Source organism: Chiloscyllium plagiosum, chromosome 21 (genome assembly GCF_004010195.1).
Source record: "Chiloscyllium plagiosum isolate BGI_BamShark_2017 chromosome 21, ASM401019v2, whole genome shotgun sequence".
Classification (NCBI taxonomy): Eukaryota; Metazoa; Chordata; class Chondrichthyes; order Orectolobiformes; family Hemiscylliidae; genus Chiloscyllium; species Chiloscyllium plagiosum.
This window is the reverse complement of record NC_057730.1, coordinates 39,370,697-39,390,714: the sequence shown is the minus strand read 5'-3', so window position 1 is coordinate 39,390,714 and position 20,018 is coordinate 39,370,697. Positions and strand designations below refer to the sequence as shown.

General features: G+C 39.4%; 1 protein-coding gene across 6 annotated transcripts in view; it reads left to right on the top strand.

The window, feature by feature from the left end:
• Nucleotides 1–20,018, top strand: part of lmf1 (lipase maturation factor 1) — a 598,451-nt gene that overhangs the window by 436,766 nt on the left and 141,667 nt on the right. For all 6 annotated transcript variants that reach the window (XM_043711866.1, XM_043711864.1, XM_043711863.1 and 3 more), the window contains one exon: nt 19,515–19,682. In XM_043711866.1, coding sequence (XP_043567801.1) covers nt 19,515–19,682 — 168 coding nt within the window. The remainder of the gene's footprint in view (nt 1–19,514; nt 19,683–20,018) is intronic.

Below are 20,018 nucleotides of genomic sequence, written 5' to 3'. Positions count from 1 at the left end.
GATTTTTTCTTAAAAACGGCTATGCCAAAATACAAATAGTTTCAAAAGTTGAATGAGTGGGTAAAAGTTTAGCAAATTTTTCGAAACTTTGACTCCATTTGAGTTTGAAGAATTAAGCAGTGTTATATTATTTTGCTGGAAATAGACCGCAGAATGATGCCTGCAGAGAGATTTGGGTTTCCCTGTACATAAATCACAAAGTTAACACGCAGTTACAGCAAGTAATTAGGAAGGCAAATTAAATATTAACCTTTATTTCAATGGTTTGAAGGAGGAAAGTAGGGGTCGAACCACACAGAGCATTTGTGAGACCACAAAGTACTGTGTACGATTTTGATCTCCTTGCTTAAGAAGGGATGTACTTGTATAGGAGGTGGTTCAGAGAAGGTTCACTCGGCTAATTTCTGGGCTGAAGGGATTGTCCTATGAAAAAAGGTTGGGCCTGTAATCATTGAGTATTAGAAGAATGAGATATGAATGTTTCCTTTAGTGAAGGAATCTGGAACTAGGTTTACAGTTCAAGGAAAAGAGACCTATTTGAGATTACATTGAGGAGGAACGTCTCTCAGGTGACTAATCATTGAAATTGTTTACTTCACAGAAAGTAGCGGAGCTAGGTTTTGATTATATTCAAGCCTGAATTTTTTGATCTTGAAGAGTCAGGCAGGGCAGCATCTCTGACAATATAACCTTCCTTCAGCAATAAACAGATTGCTTTGATGATATATATTGAAGCCAATCATGCCATGGTATCTGCACGTTTTTTCTTTGAAACCTTCTTTTTACATATTAGATTAAATTAGATTCCCTACAGTGTGGAAACAGGCCCTTAGGCCCAACCAGTCCACACCGACCCTCTGAAGAGTAGCCCACCCAGACCCATTTCCCTCTGACTAATGCACCTAACTCTATGGGCAATTTAGAATGGCCAATTCACCTAGCGTGCACGTCTTTGGATTGTGGGAGGAAATCAGAGCACCCAGAGGAAACCTACGCAGACACGGGGAGAACATGCAAACTCCACACAGACAGTCGCCAGAGGCTGGAATAGAACCTGGGTCCCTGGTGCTGTGAGGTAGCAGTGCTAACCACTGAGCCTCCGTGCCGCCCCCCCAAGAGTCCCTACAATTTCACATATAGGGTGCAAATTTGTCATAAGTAAACTAACCAGCTTTCTCATCTAACGGTAGGTGGCTAATTGAGGAGATGGCAAGCTGAGGTCCTTAAGTAGCCATTTATTGACCACTTAAAGACCATAATGAGTGGCAGGGGAAGTCTTGGTCGGGGAAGTTCCTAATGGACCTTCTCCAGAATATAGTTATTGATGTAGTGAGAAAATTGTGAGTATTTTTCCAGGCCAATTCACCCAATTATTTCCCCTCTGGCTGCCTCTAGGGAGGCAAACACTGCCTATACTGTTTCAGTCTTTACTTTTACTGCACATACCTATTCAGAAAGATCAACTCATGTAATTAGCATGCTACCATACACTAATATAAGTTGTGTATTGTCAAGTGTGACATGTTTATGATTCTTCTCTCTGAGTCGGAAGCTTATGGGTTCAAGTCTTAGACCAGAGGCATTAGCTCAAAGTCTAGGTTCACACTCCTAGTGCAGCACTGTGGGAGTGTTCCACGTCAAAGATGCTGTCTTTATGAAGGTACATCAAGACCAGGGCCCCATCTGTCTTTTCCTGTGGATCTAAAAGAGTTGATGTACTTGGAAAAGTAGTGAAATACCCCACTGTGTTCTGGCCAATATTTACCCCTCATCACTATGGAGTGAGATATCATTATCACATTGGGCTGATGGTGGAAGTTTGCATCCTTTACAATGGCAACTGCATTACCTACAATTTCAGGACAACCAAAAGTATCTTACCACTAATAAAGTACATTTGAAGTTTAATTGTTATTGTAAAGATACTTTTGGACATTCCTGAAATTGTGGGCTATGCTAGACTGGTGCAAAAGTCAAACATGTATAATTTTTAGGGCAGGAGGCTCACCTCATCAAAATACATTGTTAAAAAATGTCAACATGATAATTAATGAAATATTCAAGCTATTTTCAATTTACACATTGTGGTGAGAGCTTTATCTTTGAGACTGAGTGACCAATTTGCCCTGTCACCTACGCAGCATTCAGTATACCATTCTTCAGTGTGAAAACCCTTTTACTTTGTTGCATATGATGCCACTCACAACGTATTAACTTGGTGTTCTTTCTTTTGAGGTTATCTACATACATCATAGCGTGAAGTGTACTAAATCATCAAAATGCATAGTAGAACTTTATTGTAAGCAAATATATCACTGGAAGTGAGTCATTTGTAACGGGATAGCTTTATAAACACTAAGTTATTTGCCTTTCAATTCAATATATCCGTATCTGTTTCTTTGTATTTTTAATACAAGGAAATTTGACAGGAGAATGGCATTATTGGAAGCAATGATCAGTCAGTATGATTGTTCTGTAAGTGTCAAAATGCATTGAGTAAATTTATCCTTGTTTATGCAAGTCTTAGTGCACATTGGATTTGGCACAGATTTTTTTGATCAGAAATCTTGCTGTCTGGCAGTTTAGTTGGTGTCCATTAGGATTGAATGTTCTGGCTGCATGTTTACTTTGGGGATTGGGCCTCATGTGAGGTATTTGCACAACTAGTACCATGGAGCTGGCCCCAGCTTAGCCACAAAGCCCTGAAAAATTAGATATTAGTTTCCAAAAGACAACTTGGAGAAACACTCCTGAATGACAATGAAGGTCAAAGTCTCAGAGTAAGCACTTTATTGTACAATTTTACAGTGGGTTGAACAACTATATTTTTAAATGTATGGACGTATATTTTTGAAAGTGGCTAGGTAACCCTACTGTCGCTACATGAACAAAGATGGTTTCCTTTCTCAGGGTGTCCAGAAATCAATGTCACTAGGTGAGAACAAACAAGGGATTCCTTTGAGCCCTTTGGAACCAGCCTAAGCTTCATTGGTGAAATACAGGCAAGATAGCCTGAGATTTTTCTGCACATTACTACTGCCATATTCAGCAAAGGCTAGGCATCAGTTCATCCCTTTCCCCTATAGTCAGTTGTTATCAATATTCTTGACTGACGTGGATTGAGTTGGTACCGGAAGGACATTCCCATTTGTGGAGTAAATAACATAACTTGAGAAATTATAAAAGGAAAGCAGTGAAATACTGTTTGCACAAATAGTGGCCTAAATGCTGAAATGCTACCGCTAAATAATTTTAACCCCAAAGATAGTCTCAGCTCCTCACAAACTGTGCAGCTCATGTCTGTTATAGACCATGTAAAATTTGCATTCACTCATTGCACTGAAGTAGTAGGCAGTTTGTGATTTCCAGTCTTTTAAAAAGTGAGCATAAAGCACTCAGTAAAAGTACCCAACTTTCCCCTGCTGTTGAACAGCTGACATCTGATCTTGATTTAATGCCTCTGGGATTGTGGTGCGGCACACTGTCTCTTGTAAATTGCCAAGTTTCATGACTGGACCAGTTCTGGGTCAAACACACATCGTTTTGGCAAAGTGCTCTCTCTGAAAGCGTGCTGATTTTGTATGTTTTCCTCCGGATTGAGAATTGCTTTTGACTGTTCTAGGAAGACAGTTCTTGATTCAGGCTGCTCCATAAGCCATTATGATTCCTAGTGGACTTAATTATACAGATCTTTGAATTTTTGTTTAAATATGAAAAATTGACATATACAGTGAAGGTAATTTAAAGGCAAGACTTTTTTAAAAATCATCATGTTGTAATCTGTTTCTCAGTTCCCTCAAAGCCTGAGTACACAAAATGCATAGTGTCATGCTGAGCTATTTAAACCAGGAAAATTTCAGGTTCACGTTTGGTCTGATCCATGCTAAGCTGGTCCAAAAAGAGGGGTCATGAACATAAGATAGTCACTCTAACTCAACAATGTTCAGATAAAATCTCTTCACTCAAATGTGGTGAGGGTGTGCCTGTCATTAACAGGAGTGATTAACAGGATGGATTTAAGGGGAAGCTAGATGAAACATATAAGGGAAAGAGGAATGGACGATATGTTGGTTGGGTTTGTATTGAGTATAAGCAGCAGCATAGACTTGTGTAGCATGATCTGTTTCTGTGCTGTTATTTCAATGTAGGTTTACTAATTTCAGCCTGGGATTTGTCAAAAGTTTTTTTAAAATGGCCTAACAAATCTCAATATAATGATAGACAAATATTATGTAAATACCCTTGCCTCACCATAACTTGTAAGCCCTCTACTTCAGCTCAATTGGTTTTGTCTTGATAGCCCAGGACAAAAAAAGGATTAAAGCCAAGGCAAAAACATGTTCTAAGCATCCATCAATATTCATTAATCTCCGCTGGAAAATGTGCAAACATTCATGCCTCAAGGGTATTGTCCAAATTGGTGGGAATAGCAAATGTCTTTCTGGTGGTCACTGACTAAATTCTGATATGAGGAGGTTTTTGCAAAGACTTGGAATGGATTACATTTTGTCAAGACTTTTATATGTTGGAATATCAACTGAGAAAATGGAAGTTTGGTCACTACTGTGTTCCAGAAAATATACCAGGTGCTTTTTTTTGCAATTGGAAAGTTAAAGGTGGAACTGTATGGAGTTCATTTGTTGGTTACACAAGGTCATATTAGTTTTGGTGAAACAAACTGGCATCGGGTACATTTGCTTATTAATACCTTTTTGGAGTTTTAAATTGCAGTTTGTGACAAACTTGGGAAGGGACCTACAAAAAAGACGTCTCTCTCATTCTCTGTGAGTGAAATGAACCAACACTCAAATACACTGAAAAGAAGAGCTTCTAATCCAAGCAAAGACTGGATGCACCTGACTAGCTAACAAATCGAGGATATTTTATTGCTGTGTGGTGAACAAAACAATAGTTTCATCGCCATAGGAGAACTCAAAGTCACCTCATTCGATCCTTGTGGTTTGGTCAGAATTTGTTTCCTTTAGTCTATGTTTTCCACCCACCCTTGGTATTTCTGCAGACCTGTCTGTCCTGAGTATCTGATTAGTGAATGAACGTGTGCACATTTGGAATTAAAGGGAATATCGTTTAGATTGCATAGTAATACTTAATAATCAGTTTTGTCACTTGTTAAAGGATAAGTTTGCTCATACTTTTGTTTGTTTTTAAATAAAACCTAATGTGAGTTTTTGTCTTAGATAGCAGTCAAGGTCAGCTAACTTAATGACTTGGTGATTCAGTTGGTCAGCTTATGGAATTGTAGGGCTTCATTACCAGTGCACTCTTCCATCCAGGTTGCAATCATGTATACAGCTCCTTTCTCCACAGTAGGAGATCCTAAAGTGCTTGATAGTCAATAAAGTATTTCTGGTCTGTACTTACTTTTGTAATGTAGAAAACAAATTGAAAATTATTTGGGCAAGGTGTTCAAAGGGCCTTTTGACATCTGAAAATATTTTGAACCCAATATGAATCACAAAAAGAAGGGATAAGAGGAGTTGGAAAAATGGAAACAAGCTATTTAATATTGTTAATTATAATGTAACATGTCGGTTCAATGAACGAGATGGGTGAATTTTCCTTTATAATGATAATGCCAGGCCACTTTGTTCAATGAAAGGCATTGGTGCACTCCAGAATACAGCATTGAAGTGGTGGACTTTATTCAAAGTGAGTCAAAGATATGCAATAATGATGTGGTGAGGCTGGTGCATGTCTGATGCTACCCCCAGGATGAAGGAAGCAGGCAGTTAATGTCATGGAGCATGTCCTAAGATGTTAGTAGGTGGAGGCCTGGAGGAGCGAGGGGTGTGCTGGAACCACATAGTAACCATCAGATTTTCATGGTGAATGTTGTTGCTGTCTTGTTTCTGTTCAGTGCCAGGTAAAATGACAAATTGCATGTAAATTATGTCAGATTTGGTAATAATAAGATGTTAATCCATGCAAGTAGGCCTCTTGCCACTGGCTAACAAGATTCTCATCTCTGTGTAAAAATCTTGGGTGGAAAATTGGACATTTTTTCACCATCAGGTGTCTTGTTTTTCTGTTCTTAACGTATTTTCCTACCTGACTTCCTGCTTCTACCTGTGACCTCTAGGGGAAGTTCCTCTTCAAGGTGGAAGCTTCCTAACCTGGAGCCATAACTCTCCCGTGAAAGATAGAAAACCCAGAAATAAAAGTTCAAGGTCAGTTAAGTCAGATAAAAAGTATTATTTACGTGGCTTGGCGAGGCCTGGCCTGTTCAGGTAGTGGTATAAGGGAACCTAAAAGAGGAAGACTTGGGATCTTTTTAGACGGAATAAATAGATAACATCTGGGTTTTTTTTGTGGTGTCATGAATGGCTCATCCTGGGTTTGACCGAGAATGTGTTTCAGTGGCTAGTGGTAGATCATTGTGTCCCCATTATTAGTAGGCACTGCTCTGTGAGCATAAAATTTTTGTGGAATGCTGGAACCCACTAAGTAAATATTTTATCAAGTTTTTTGTTGTATTAATCAATTATTTTAAATTTTGGTAGAAAATTTCTATATTGAAAGGTAAATATTCACTTTAATCTGATTGACAGGATTGTAACCAGATTTAAGCAGTACTTTATTTATATTTGACTTATCTACATTGAGACTGCTATTTATATCCCGACCTGTCATGTCTCTTAGAAACATGCATTGAATTACTTTCGTGTCATCATAACTTTGAGACAACAATGACTTGGCTAGCAGGATCCTTATATCGCAATTAACAAATTGTTTTAATGTAGAACTTTTGACATAGCAAAATATCCTAAGGCGTTTCACAGGATTGTAATAGAACAAACTCTGACACCAAGCCAAAGAACAAATTATTGGGACTTGTTTAATCATATAAGTAGCTTAAGAAGAGTCTTCAAAGAAGAGAAAAAGCAGAGAAGTTGAAGCAGGAATTTCCAAAGCACAAAGCTTAGGCTGCCAGTGGTTGAGTGATGCACCAAATTTCGAGAAATGTGGAGATCTCAGAGGGTTGCAAAGGAATTTAGACAAAAAGAAAAGGATGAAACCATGGTGGGATTTGAACACCACAATGAGAAGTGGTCGGTCAGCACAGAGGTGATGCCTGAACAGAATTTATTGCGACTTAGGTCGGGTCAGAAGGGATTTGGTTCACATTCACAGGCTCATCAGTCTTACCCCAGAAACCTGAGCATGTAAATTAGGCTGACACTTGCAGTGTAGTACTCAAGATATTCTTCATTGTAAAAAGTGCTGTAATAAGGGTGATAAATCTGCATTTTTCTTCTCTCAGCTGGACATAAAATCTGCCATGGCATTATTTTGAAGAAGAACAGGAAGTTCTCTCTGTTGTCCTGGTAAATATTTATCCTTTAGCCAAGACCAAAAACAGATGATCCAGTTATTTTTGCAATCATTCTTTGCGGGATCTTTCTCTGTGGAAATTATTTGCTGTGTTTCCTATGTTAAAAGAATGATTACGCTTCAAAGAGTACATAATTAGCAGTTAAAGTGTTCTTGAAATTAGCAAAGGTGCCAAAGAAATACTAATCTTCCTTTCTTTTGTCTGTCTCCATACACTGAAATTTCTCTTGTTGACAGAATTGTCCACATTTTAAAGTTAACACACATCTAGCTTTGCATGCTCAATGACTTTTCATCTACAGTTCATTCTGCTGTAATGTGCATTGGTCAGTGCGATATGGCTATAACGCAATTAACAAATTGTGGGCGTTGTTTGGATAACGCAAACTTTTACTGAAAGGGTATAGCGATTTTCTATTAGTGACCTTCTACAGTGCAATTTTCTATAGCGGTTTTCCACAGTGCGATTTTTTTATAGTGGTTTTCCATAATGCAAGTTTCCGTAACAGTTTCCCATGGTGTGAATTTTCTATATTGTTTTCCATAATGCAAATCTTCTATAACAGTTTTCCATAGTGCGATTTTTCTATAGCAATTTTCCATAGTGCAGTTTTCTATACTGTTTTCCATAGTGCGATTTTTTGATAGCTGTTTTCCATAGTGCGATTTTCTATAACGGTTTTCCGTAGTGTGATTTTCTATAGCAGTTTTCCATAATGCAAACCCTCTCTCACAGTTTTCCATAGTGCAATTTTCTATAGCTGTTTTCCATAGTGCGAATCCTCTATAATGGTTTTCCACAGTGCGATTTTCTATAGCAGTTTTCCATAGTGCAAATTTTCTGTAACAGTTTTCCATAGTGCGATTTTCTATAACAGTTTTCCATAGTGCAAATTTTCTGTAACAGTTTTCCACAGTGCGATTTTCTAAAGCTGTTTCCCATAGTCCGAATTTTCAATAGCAGTTTTCCACAGTACGATTTTTCTAAGTGTGAGGTTGCAGAGCAGCATAACTGTCACTTTATAGCAGAATGACCTGTACTTATTTCTACCTGTGAATGTTGATTTTAGTTCTTGCTACTAAAATACAAATCTGAGTTATAAAAATGAATATAGTTTGGATTTGTATGCATGGCTGAAGAGTTCAAGATCTTTGCTGTCACACTTTTTTTAACCTTTGCGGGAGAGAACACTCTTAATAAATAGCATGACAATATGAATGAAATAAAATACTTATATTTCACTATTGGTTTATAAACTATGTCAGGTCATTTTAAAATGACTCAGATAACTCATTCAATTATCCTTGGTTAAAAGGAGCCATTTGTAAAGTAAAATTGACTATTTTGTATGGTCCAACCACTCAGTTAATCGTGTATTCTTGTTTTGAATGGAAATATTTGGACAAGCCTTAGATTTTGATTTTGCCGTGGTGTCCACGCTCCCGGACTGGTATTGAAGGCTGTCCTTGACTTACCAGGACCCCTGACTGAAGGCTATCTCACTTGGCTTGACTGAGGACTGCTGACAATCATGAAAAATTCCCTGGCTTTGTATCTATGCCCAGCGAGACAAGAGTACTGTGAGCCTAATATCTCTGGCTAATGACCAGATACAAATGGAAAATCAAGATAGGGGTGCTGAGAGGATCCAGGTTTGCTTAGAGTGAGTGAGAGGTGAGAAACCAAGTGAAGAGCCCACAGATACAGCCCGGTCCAGTCCATGAACTAGGTGTGGGTCTCTGAGCACCCAGTGTCCTTGCTGCAGTATTACCATGAGAGTTGCAGTGCGGCCTGAGTTACAGCACTGAAGTACAGAACTATTCTGTGAGTGCATCAAAGAGATACCATGACGTGCTCAGAGGCTGGCACATCAGATGCCAATGTCTGTAAATCTAAGGTGAATATGACTGGTACCCATGGAGTATGCCCTAAATTTTGGTGCTTGTGTCCAACAGCAAAGTCCTTTGGAGCAAGCAGCCATCTGAATCGCTGCCTATCTGCTCTGACTTGCATATTGAAAATTCTAAACACCTGGGAAATGGTAGCCCATCTCATTCGGCCCCTATAAGAGTCTACTCATTGTCTCCAAGAGGAAGATTTTTTTTTGGAAGAAGCACAGCATCATGCAGCATTTGCTCAGAATTATGTTTAGTTACTGGAATGATTAGTGCCACCTTTCTGATGTATCAGTTACAAGCAGACAACTATGCATATGATTATCTCCTATTACTGCTTCACCTCCAATGACTATTTGTGCCATGATAATACTCTCCATCTCTTCCTCTTGTAATGTCTCTTGTCTCTATATATGGCTTAACTCGTCTGGTGATGAAACCCTCACCCATAGTCTTGTTACCTCAGTCTCAAATCATTCCGTTTGTCACAGAGCCTCTCTACACCTATAGTAAATATCTTTGACAGAGCTGGCTTTGATCATTTTTTAAAAATTCTCTATCCACTTATTGTGTCCAACCATGAAAAATACTCCCCTTAGGTCACTTACCTCTGCACAACTAAACTCACAGCTATCCAGCCTTTAATCCATCATGGTATCTTGAAAGCAATTGATTTGCTAAATTACATCCGATTCACCACCTTGCATTGACCTACTAGAACTAGTACTCTTTCCCATTCTAATTAGTCTTCCCTGTATCCTCCTCATCTCTATTTCCTTACATTCACAGTGCATAGACTTGAAGATCCTTGGTGAGAGCTATATCGACCATTTATCACCCGATCTGGCTAGACCATTTTCAGAGCTATCTGAGGATTGCTGTCCATCACTAAAGTTCAGAGATAATTTAGGGAAAGTGATAATAACACCTGGCTTCTTTTCTTCACCTTTAAATATCATCTTAAACTATCATCTTCTCCTTCCTCCATGCTCAACGTTAACAATAATAAGCACATTTTTGTCAGAAAGATTGCAACTAGCCAATCAGCTGCCTTTGCTACTTCCCACCCTTTCCCATCCACTGGATCTAATTTCCTTTAATGTTCACCCATACCTTATCCCTAAACTCTCACCTTGCATTTTTCACTTTTTTCTTGTTCTTTCTTCAAACACAACTTGTTGATGAGACCACCTTTTGTACTCCAGACCCTGTTTTCGCTAAATGATATTTTTTTAAATTCCTAAATAAATGTACATTGTTATTGTGGAAGGGCCCTTTGGGGCCTTGGATGGAGGTGAGGGTGTTGCAGGTCAATGCCCCCTAACAAGCCACCTTCCCCTGCCACTGCAGGAATTGCAAAGCCTGCACCCACCCCTCCCCCTCACCTCCATCCAAGGCCCTAAAGGAGCCTTTCACATCCATCAAAGTTTCACTGCATGTTCACCATGTTATTTATTATATCCAGTGCTCGTGATGCGGTCTCCTCTACATTGGGGAGACCGGACACCTTCTCGCAGAGCGCTTTAGAGAACACCTCCGAGACACCCGCACCAATCAACCACACCACCCCGTATCCGAACATTTCAACTACCCCTCCCACTCTGCCAAGGGCATCAGGTCCTGGGCCTCCTCCATCGCCGCTCCCTCACCACCTGATGCCTGGTGGAAGAATGCCTTATCTTCAGCCTCGGGACCCTTCAACCCCAGGGCATCAATGTGGATTTCACCAGTTTCCTCATTTCCCCTCCTCATGACCTGTCCTACCTGTCAATCTTCCTTCCCACCCATCCGCTCCACCCTCCACTCCGACCTATCACCTTTAGCCCCACCTCCATCCACCTATTGCACTCCTAACTACCTTCTCCCCAGCCCCACCCCCCTCCCCTCCCATTTATCTGTCCACCCCTGCGGCCTCATTCCTGATGAAGGGCTCTGGCATGAAACATCGATTCTCCTGCTCCTCGGATGCTGCCTGACCTGCTGTGCTTTTCCAGCAACACACTCTCAACTCTAACCTCCAGCATCTGCAGACCTCACTTTCTCATACCAAGACCAGTTTACACATCACTCCACTTCTCATTGATCTATCTTACTTAGCTCCTAGTCTGTCAGCATTTGCCCCAAGAGTGGCATGGTGGCTTAGTGGTTGGCACTGCTGCCTCACAGTGCCAGGGATTTGCGTTCAATTCCATCCTTGGGTGACTGTATGGAGTTTCCATGTTCTCCCCGAGTTTGTGTGAGTTTCCTCTGGGTGCTCCAGTTTCTTCCCACAGTACTGCAGGTTAGGTGGATTGGCCATGCTAAAGTGCCCATAATTTCCAGCATTGTGTAGGTGAAGTGAATTGGCCATTGGAATTGAAGGGTTTCAGGGACGTGGAAAATCTGGGAGGGGATGCTCTTTGGAGGGTCAGTGTGGACTTGATGGGCCAAATGGTCTGTTTCCACACTGTTGGGATTCTATGATGATTTAAATTTTAAAATGTTTATTGTTTTGTTCTAATTCCTCTGTGTCACTGCCATTTACCTATGTTTGTGATATACTCCTGCTGAGCAAGCTTCCTGATGAAGGGCTTATGCCTGAAACATTGATTCTCCTGCTCCTTGGATGCTGCCTGACCTGCTGTGCTTTTCCAGTGCCACACTTTTCAACAAGCTTCTGAGATCATTGAGTTCCATTAGTTCTGATCTCTTCCACATCCATATGCTCAAACGCTAATGACCATGCCTTCAGGTATCTAGGCCCTAAGGTTTGGAATTTACAAGGGGGTCTCTTGATTTGAGCAGAATTACTGTCTCATGAGTAGATGTATAACACTGTGGTGACTGCTGTGAGCTGCTTACTCCAGAGGCCAATCTCAGACTAACATTGTCGTGTCACTGTTGCATTTAAATGACATTAATAGGCTGTTTTGAATTTACCTTGGTGATAAGGGCCATATATTCTGTGCAGCTGTTGATGTAATCTTTTTGGCTGATTAGAACTCAAACTAGCTAAAGTGATAACACTTTCAGTTATCATATTAGCCTCCGAGCTTTATTTTATATATAAGAAAAATTTCAGAAATGTAAGGATATTCAGGTTTTTTTTTTGCAATTTACTTAGAAATACTATCTGTAAAAGCTGACTATAAAGTGGCTGCTGGATAATAGTAAAGAAACGGTTTTATAATTGTAGGTCAGGCAGCCATTTGATTTTTATTATACCTTTGAGATGCTATTTCACCATGATATGATAGCCAGATGTTCCTGTTTCGGTCATGTGATTGCAGAACATCCGCAGTATCACAAGTTTACAGCCTCTAGGGCTTCTAAGGGTGGATAAAGTTAATCTTTCGTTTGCCAGTAGGAGACTTCATCAGAAAAACATTGGAGTGGATAGCAAATGGGAAAGTACATTGTCTTTTAGAAGGAATTATGTCTGCAGTGATGTATTTTCAAGATAAGTTATGGTTATACTTTCCTGAATGAATGTATCTTTTAAAGTATAGAGGAATGATTCAATTTATACCTCCATAGGTATATTCCTTCTAAGAGGTTTCCAAAGGCGCTTTCATGTAACAGTTAGAGTCAATCAACCCTTAAAGATGATATTTGTCAGGAAAAAACTCAAACAGCAGTTATTACTTCACAAAGCAGACCTCTGGGGAGTATTAAAGGAAGTTGAGGGTAAAAATTTCAGTCACTTTTGGACAGAGAATGAACATACTTGTCTCTCAGTCTTTTCCTGTATAATGGCCTACTGAGTACTCTCATTCTATTTCATTAAAGTAACCACTCATCATGGTTTTGAAAATGCTTTGAAAGGTGTCCATCCTGCCATCGTGCAGTGAAAACAGCCAGCACTTCTTAAGGTTAAAAGTAACTAGAATATTAAGTTACATTTGAAGAGCTAGACCAGCACTTTATATCTACACATAAACATGAGAAGAAAATATAAGTATTTAATTCGCTTGAAGGGCTCTTGTGGTGCAGTGGTAGTGTCCCTACCCAGGATCAGGTTCCACCTGCTCCAGAGGTGTGTAATAACATCTCTGAACAGGCTGATTAGAAAATATCTGATACTCATTTGAGGGATCTGGATCACAGAATAAATCATGAGATCATCATCCCAAGATTAAGTTGAGTGATTTTTGATGTAATGCATCAATAGATATAAATTCATCCATCTTGTATCTCCATTATGAGTGTCATTTTACTTCTCAAATTCCTACTTTAGAGCCCCATTCAAAGTTGAAGTGCAATTTGCAATTGGCAGGATTCTTTTAGGAATCACAACATCTGAATAACTACACTATTTGGTGAGGAAAAGCATTTTATGAACACTTCTGTCTCTGCACACATCTCAAAATCTTAGATCAGCATGCACCTCCTTCATTTTGTCAGTTTCTCATATTTCAAATTCAGAATTTCTTTATCTGGATAAGACATATATAAATGTCTTAATCTTGGAAATCTGTCATCCTTCCAATGTCATGTTTCAAACTGTCAAAAATATAAAATTAGAGAAGCAATTTCTTTTGGAACCAGGAACTTACCAGCAATTGCTCTCTGCCAACCTTCCTAATCAGCACCAATTAACTTCTAATTAATTTCAGGGTGTGCCTGTTAACTGTAATTGAATGCTGTGTCTGAAAAGGAACAAGTTGGATAAACACAGCTGTACCAATAATATCTTATGTGTTGTATGGTGGAATACGCCTCTAATTATAAAGTACTTCATCATCAAGTTTTCTTTCAGAAACAGAAAAGAATAGATTAAGTATTTTCCATGTTTCCCGTAATTCCTCTTTACGTATTGCTTTGTGTTCAGGCTAACTCCCTTTAGTCTGAGTGTCTTGGTCATCCAACTTGATTGAATCATTTGGTTCGAAGTATGACCTAACTTGACACAGTTCAATCCTAAAAAGAAACAATTCCATGCATATAAATAGGGCAATCAATGTATTGGTGTGATCATAGCTATCTATTCCTGGTATTTCCTCACAAATTTGTTACGAGTTTGCAAGATCTTGATATTTCAGTTTTTCCTGATTGTTCATTTTACCAGCCACCTGAAAATAAGACATTTCAGATAAATTACAACTGAATTTGAATCCCTATTTTAGTCTTTATTCAAATTACATTACATTCATGTGTTGTCCCATCTCTGGGTCATTGGTGGTGAGTTTTTTTTAATATGGAAGGAAGAATCATCCAGGGCAAGTCCTCCCTGGTTAATGTTCATTTGGCCAATCAGATTAATTGAAATTGGCTGGAGGCAATTGAGGGAAAGTTTAAAACAAAAACTATTTTTAAAACCAGTGTGTAGAATCTTGGGCCAGAATTTGTAGAAACATGATGCATCTATGATATGTTGTGAGAAGATTTGTAGCTCAGGTTGAGGTTCTGGATGTAGGTTTACTCACTGAGCTGAAAGGTTCATTTTCAGACGTTTCATCACCCTTCCAGGTAACATCATTAGTGGGCCTCCACTGAATGTACAATTGACAGAATTTCATGGAAATGGTGCCAAGGAAAATGACCTCTAGTTAGGGGCAGTGAAGTTTCCTTGGGTCCCTCTGCTTTAGTCCTGATGAGCCTCCCTCAATTTCATTGTTATCAGTCCACACAGTCTTTCCCACTCCATTAAAATTCCTTGGAATGCCCAATTTGCTGACTCGACACTGCTCTGTGTTCCTTCTGCTACTTAGCCAGAAGTAGAATGGCATTGTTGATCTGAGTGCTGGCTGGTTTTTGCTGTAAAATCAATTTTCCTCAACAAAGGGATCTTTTTACTGAGACAAGGCAAAACACCTGTAGGTACAAGAAATCTGAAAAATAGATTCAAAATACTCAACAGGTCAGGTAGCATCTGTGGTGTGAGGAACAGAATTCATTTTTAGCAGAATTCACTGAATTCTACTGATTTACTCAGCACATATAAAAATACACTTTTGAACATTTTAGTTGTCCGAAAAGTTCTTTGTTAAATGGAATTGAATCTTTGAAAGCCATTTAGTTTCAGTGCTCACTTAGCCATTACTAGCTTTAACATAGACTCAAAAATATTTTGTTTTGGAACTCATATTGATAAGTACAGTTATGTGCAATTCAGCAGACTGCTATGCGTTTTAAGAATAAACTCGTTTATTTAGAGAGTTAAGGTATCTATTGGAGATCACGCAGCTGCTCTAAATTTTAAAGTAATGAATATATGAAAAGAATTATTAAATAATTACTTCCTAACATCTTTTGCATTGAGATTTTAATATATTAATCTGCAAAGTACAAGGCATGTGTTTTGAAATGGATTGGCCCACCAACATCTGAAAACAATTACAATTTAGAAGCCCTCAATTAGCTCAGGTGCCTGCAGTCACACATTGACTGCCTGTTTTGCACCAAAGGATAACTTTACAAAGCATAATATTAATCTGATAAAAATAGTTTTTTTTGTAACTTCCAAACTGGAATTTACCAGTCGAGTGCAGGCTTTTATAAAACAGCAGTAAAAGTGTATGATTGTGCAACACTGTACATGATCATAATTGGAATTGATGGCAAATGTTTGACAATGGCCATTGGCTGCTGCACTCCTCTCTGATATACTTTAATGAGTTCTCCAACTAATTTTAGCATAAGCTAGACACAGGGAAGGCCAAAAATGCACACATTAAATTTATTTATTCTCAAACGCTCAACACAATGGCATAAATTTCATAGGCGTGATTGTGTTAAAATGGTGTACTTTTCTATTTATTCACTTCTCTCCACCAATATTGTCAGCATTGAGCAGTGACTTGGTTTTAATCTATGGACATGCAATGCTGTTAAATTTTGATACACATGGTTGATTTCAGTTTCAATGTTTGCTTGCTTTTTTTTCTCATTGTAAATTGTTTATCACAATTCATGCTCTCCAGCTGTAGAAATGGGCCAATGTAAACCAAAGACTGGTGGGAAATCAGCATTCTGCAATTTCAGATCAGGATAGATATTTGAGTAGTAGAGTGGGCCAGACACGATTTATGCCCTCTCATCCATAAGTAAATGAAGATTTATGAAACGTCAGTGCGGGGAACCACGTGAAAGTATTGGCACACGTTTTGGGTCACTCACTGCAAATATTGATATTTTGTTAGAGAACTCATTTTCGCTTTCAAAAAAGATCTTGCAAAGTATCAGCTGTTCACCTATTAATGTAAACCCTTCTTAAAATGGATCTACAGCCATTGCATTTGTAAATAAGCAAAGGCCGAAATCTGTTGATGCCACAAACCATCTGCATTCTTCCTGGAGATCCTGATTAAAAAGGGTGCTTAAGTCTGGTGATAACCTTTCCACAAAGGAAAGGAAAATTAGCCTAATAGTTAATCTTGTAATCCAAATGCATGTAACTTTGAATGTTAGGTGTTCAATGGTTTAAGTACTTTTTTGCACTAAAGGTGCTATATAAATACAAGTTGTTGTTGTTGAAGTACAAGATTATGGATTTAGTGCAAGTTCATTGAATCTGACAATGTTTTACTTCTTGGGAAAGGGTAGTCTTGGCTGGTCAACAATGATTACCCACGACTCATTAAGGTGGAAGTTGGCTGCCACCTTGAAGAGCTGCAGACAAATTGCTATTAGGAAGGAATTGCAGGATTTTTAGCTTGTGCTTATGAAGGAAGAATGACATATATCAAAGTAAAGATGGTGCTTCAGTTAGAGAGACGCTTGGAGGTGTTGCTAGTCTCATGTGCCTACCCAGAATCCATTTGGTTAAAAATGCAAAGTGGTGTTAGACAGCTTCAGATGCTGTTGACAAACTTATAATAGTAATATTCTTTAACATGATGGATAAACAAAATCTAGGAAGCTTAATGTTTCCAAATCGTACAAATCTCTGGTGATCAGCAACAATTGGCTCTGCTTCCAATTTCTGTTGAAGCCTTTTGAAATTTGCACAATTGTGTTGCCAAAATCTTTAGCGTATTGAATAGAGTCAGTGATATTAAAATATATAATGTCTAATTGAAATGCTTGTAATCAAAAAACAGAGGCATCCCAACACAAGTGAAAACTGGCTGCATCAACACTGCAGAAATATTGAATTGCTCCCCCTCAGGAAATGCCTAGACAAAGATTTCAAACACATGTACCTCACTTGACCTAGGAAGTAATAATATTGTTACCCTCACCAGTGGAGTTAGTGAACTTCCAGTTATAGCTGGCTGCTTCCTGCATTGGTCTTAGAAGAGGAAGGAAGGATGCGGTAGTGTCCTCAGGGGTGGGGAGGGGGTGGAAATCAGTGCTTGCTTAATGTGAATACAAGAACTAGTTTATTAATTCCAGGCTGCACAGAGATTACTATCACTCTTGTTTTTTTGGCAGCGTTGATATATTTTTGTCATCCTGTTTATGAGGAAAATGAACATCAGATCTAAACGCATGTAATCCAAGTTTTCAAATATGTTGTGCATTTTTCACTGTTGATATCTAACCTTCTGAAAGTCATCTTGAGTACCTCGAGATCCCCTGATGGTCCTCTCCAGTTCTAGAAAGTAAAATAGTTTTGTGTTCACGCCAACTTGGTAGCTAATTGGAATACTACTGTTGCATCACTGGCCTCGGAATGAGTAACTACTTGAAATTCATGGTTTTCCAAAATTAAGTAATTGACATTATAAATGTCAGGTTTTTTTTCCCCATTTAAAAGAAATTATGCAGTTGGTCAGGAACTGGCACGGTGGGCGGCACGGTGGCACAGTGGTTAGCACTGCTGCCTCACAGCGCCAGAGACCCGGGTTCATTTCCTGACTCAGGCGACTGACTGTGTGGAGTTTGCACATGCTCCCCGTGTCTGCGTGGGTTTCCTCCGGGTGCTCCGGTTTCCTCCCACAGTCCAAAGATGTGCAGGTCAGGTGAATTGGCCATGCTAAATTGCCCGTAGTGTTAGGTAAAAGGGGTAAATGTAGGGGTATGGGTGGGTTGCGCTTCGGCGGGTCGGTGTGGACTTGTTGGGCCGAAGGGCCTGTTTCCACACTGTAAGTAATCTAATCTAATCTAAACTCTTGGTATTCTTTCTGGTGGAGTAATCTCCAGTTCTATTTAATTCAGCCTTTTTTCTTCTTCTTTTCCTGAGAAGCCTATCAAGCCCAATTGAAGCTGAATATAATGCAAAGTTACTGTATCTACAATTGAAGCTGAATATAATGCAAAGTTACTGTGTCCACAATCGAAGCTGAATATAATGCAAAGTTACTGTGTCCACAATTGAAGCTGAATATAATGCAAAGTTACTGTATCTACAAGTGAATTTTAGTTCTGCTGTGAAAATTTGAAGCCGATGCTGCTGCTTTTGCCAACATCTTCATATTTCAAAACGAAGGAGGTATAGTGGGCAAGTTATAGACAGGCAGGTAGTTTTGCTCATCTTTATGACCCACAAAAGTCTGATTTTCCCAGATGTCAGTCTTGCTGTTTATGTAATTTTGAACATTTACGCACCTAGATTTATGTTTCAGAAATCGAGCGACATCTCTAACGTCCCTGTTAAACCATCATTGTATTAAGTTCCTGGCTCCGATGCAGGCACTATCTATCTGTACCAAACATGTGGAGAACACCAGGCGTCCATTTGCTGCCCAGGTTGGAGGAGTTTCCAGATGTGCCAAAATACAGTCTGTATATATTAACATGGAAAATAGGTAGCTGAAAATGTGTTGCTGGAAAAGCGCAGCAGGTCAGGCAGCATCCAAGGAACAGGAGAATCGACATTTCGGGCATAAGCCCTTCTTCAGGAATGAGGAAAGTGTGTCCAGCAGGCTAAGATAAAAGAAGATTGCAGGTTCTTCTTCCTGACCTCTCCGCCCCCACCCCACTCTGGCCTATCACCCTCACCTTGACCTCCCTCCACCTATCGCATTTCCAACGCCCCTCCCCCAAGTCCCTCCTCCCTATCTTTTATCTTAGCCTGCTGGACACACTTTCCTCATTCCTGAAGAAGGGCTTATGCCCGAAACGTCGATTCTCCTGTTCCTTGGATGCTGCCTGACCTGCTGCGCTTTTCCAGCAACACATTTTCAGCTCTGATCTCCAGCATCTGCAGTCCTCACTTTCTCCATGGGAAATAGGTATACAGGTTTTATGAACAGACATGAGAAAGTACAACTGTCAGTATTTTCCAGAGCTATTCTCTGCCAAGAGCAATGAATTATTTGGAATTTCAATATGTTGTCCACATAAATTGAAACCTATTGATCATCTCTGTTAATTCTCACATTTTCTTGTTCTATTTACAGACTCAACCTGTGCCTAATCCTATTGCATATTATATGCATCGATCCCCATTGTGGTTCCACAGCTTTGAAGTCCTTACTAATCATTTCATTGAGCTTATCGTGCCCTTTTTCCTATTTCTCGGACGCAGGATGTGTGTAATCCATGGAATCCTGCAGATCCTTTTTCAGGTAAGCTTGCATGTTTACTACCTGTTCTGTTCAGTTCTCAAGATCCAAGATTCTCAGAAGAACAAAACAAATAAGGTTAAAGTATCCTCATTAACAAAACACTGTCACTGCCTCGGATAAGTTGCAACTGTCTAATATATTCGTAGGTTTCCTCTCCATTGTAGCTACCTCCATTTATTTTTCCAATATTTCACCTCCTTTCTTGAAATGGTGACTCTTGTTGATTTGTTGCAAAGAACTCACAGCACAGTAACAGGCCATTTGACCTACTTGGCCCATGCTGGTGTTGATAGTTTATCCTCCCACCCTACTACTTCTCATCCCACCAGCATAACC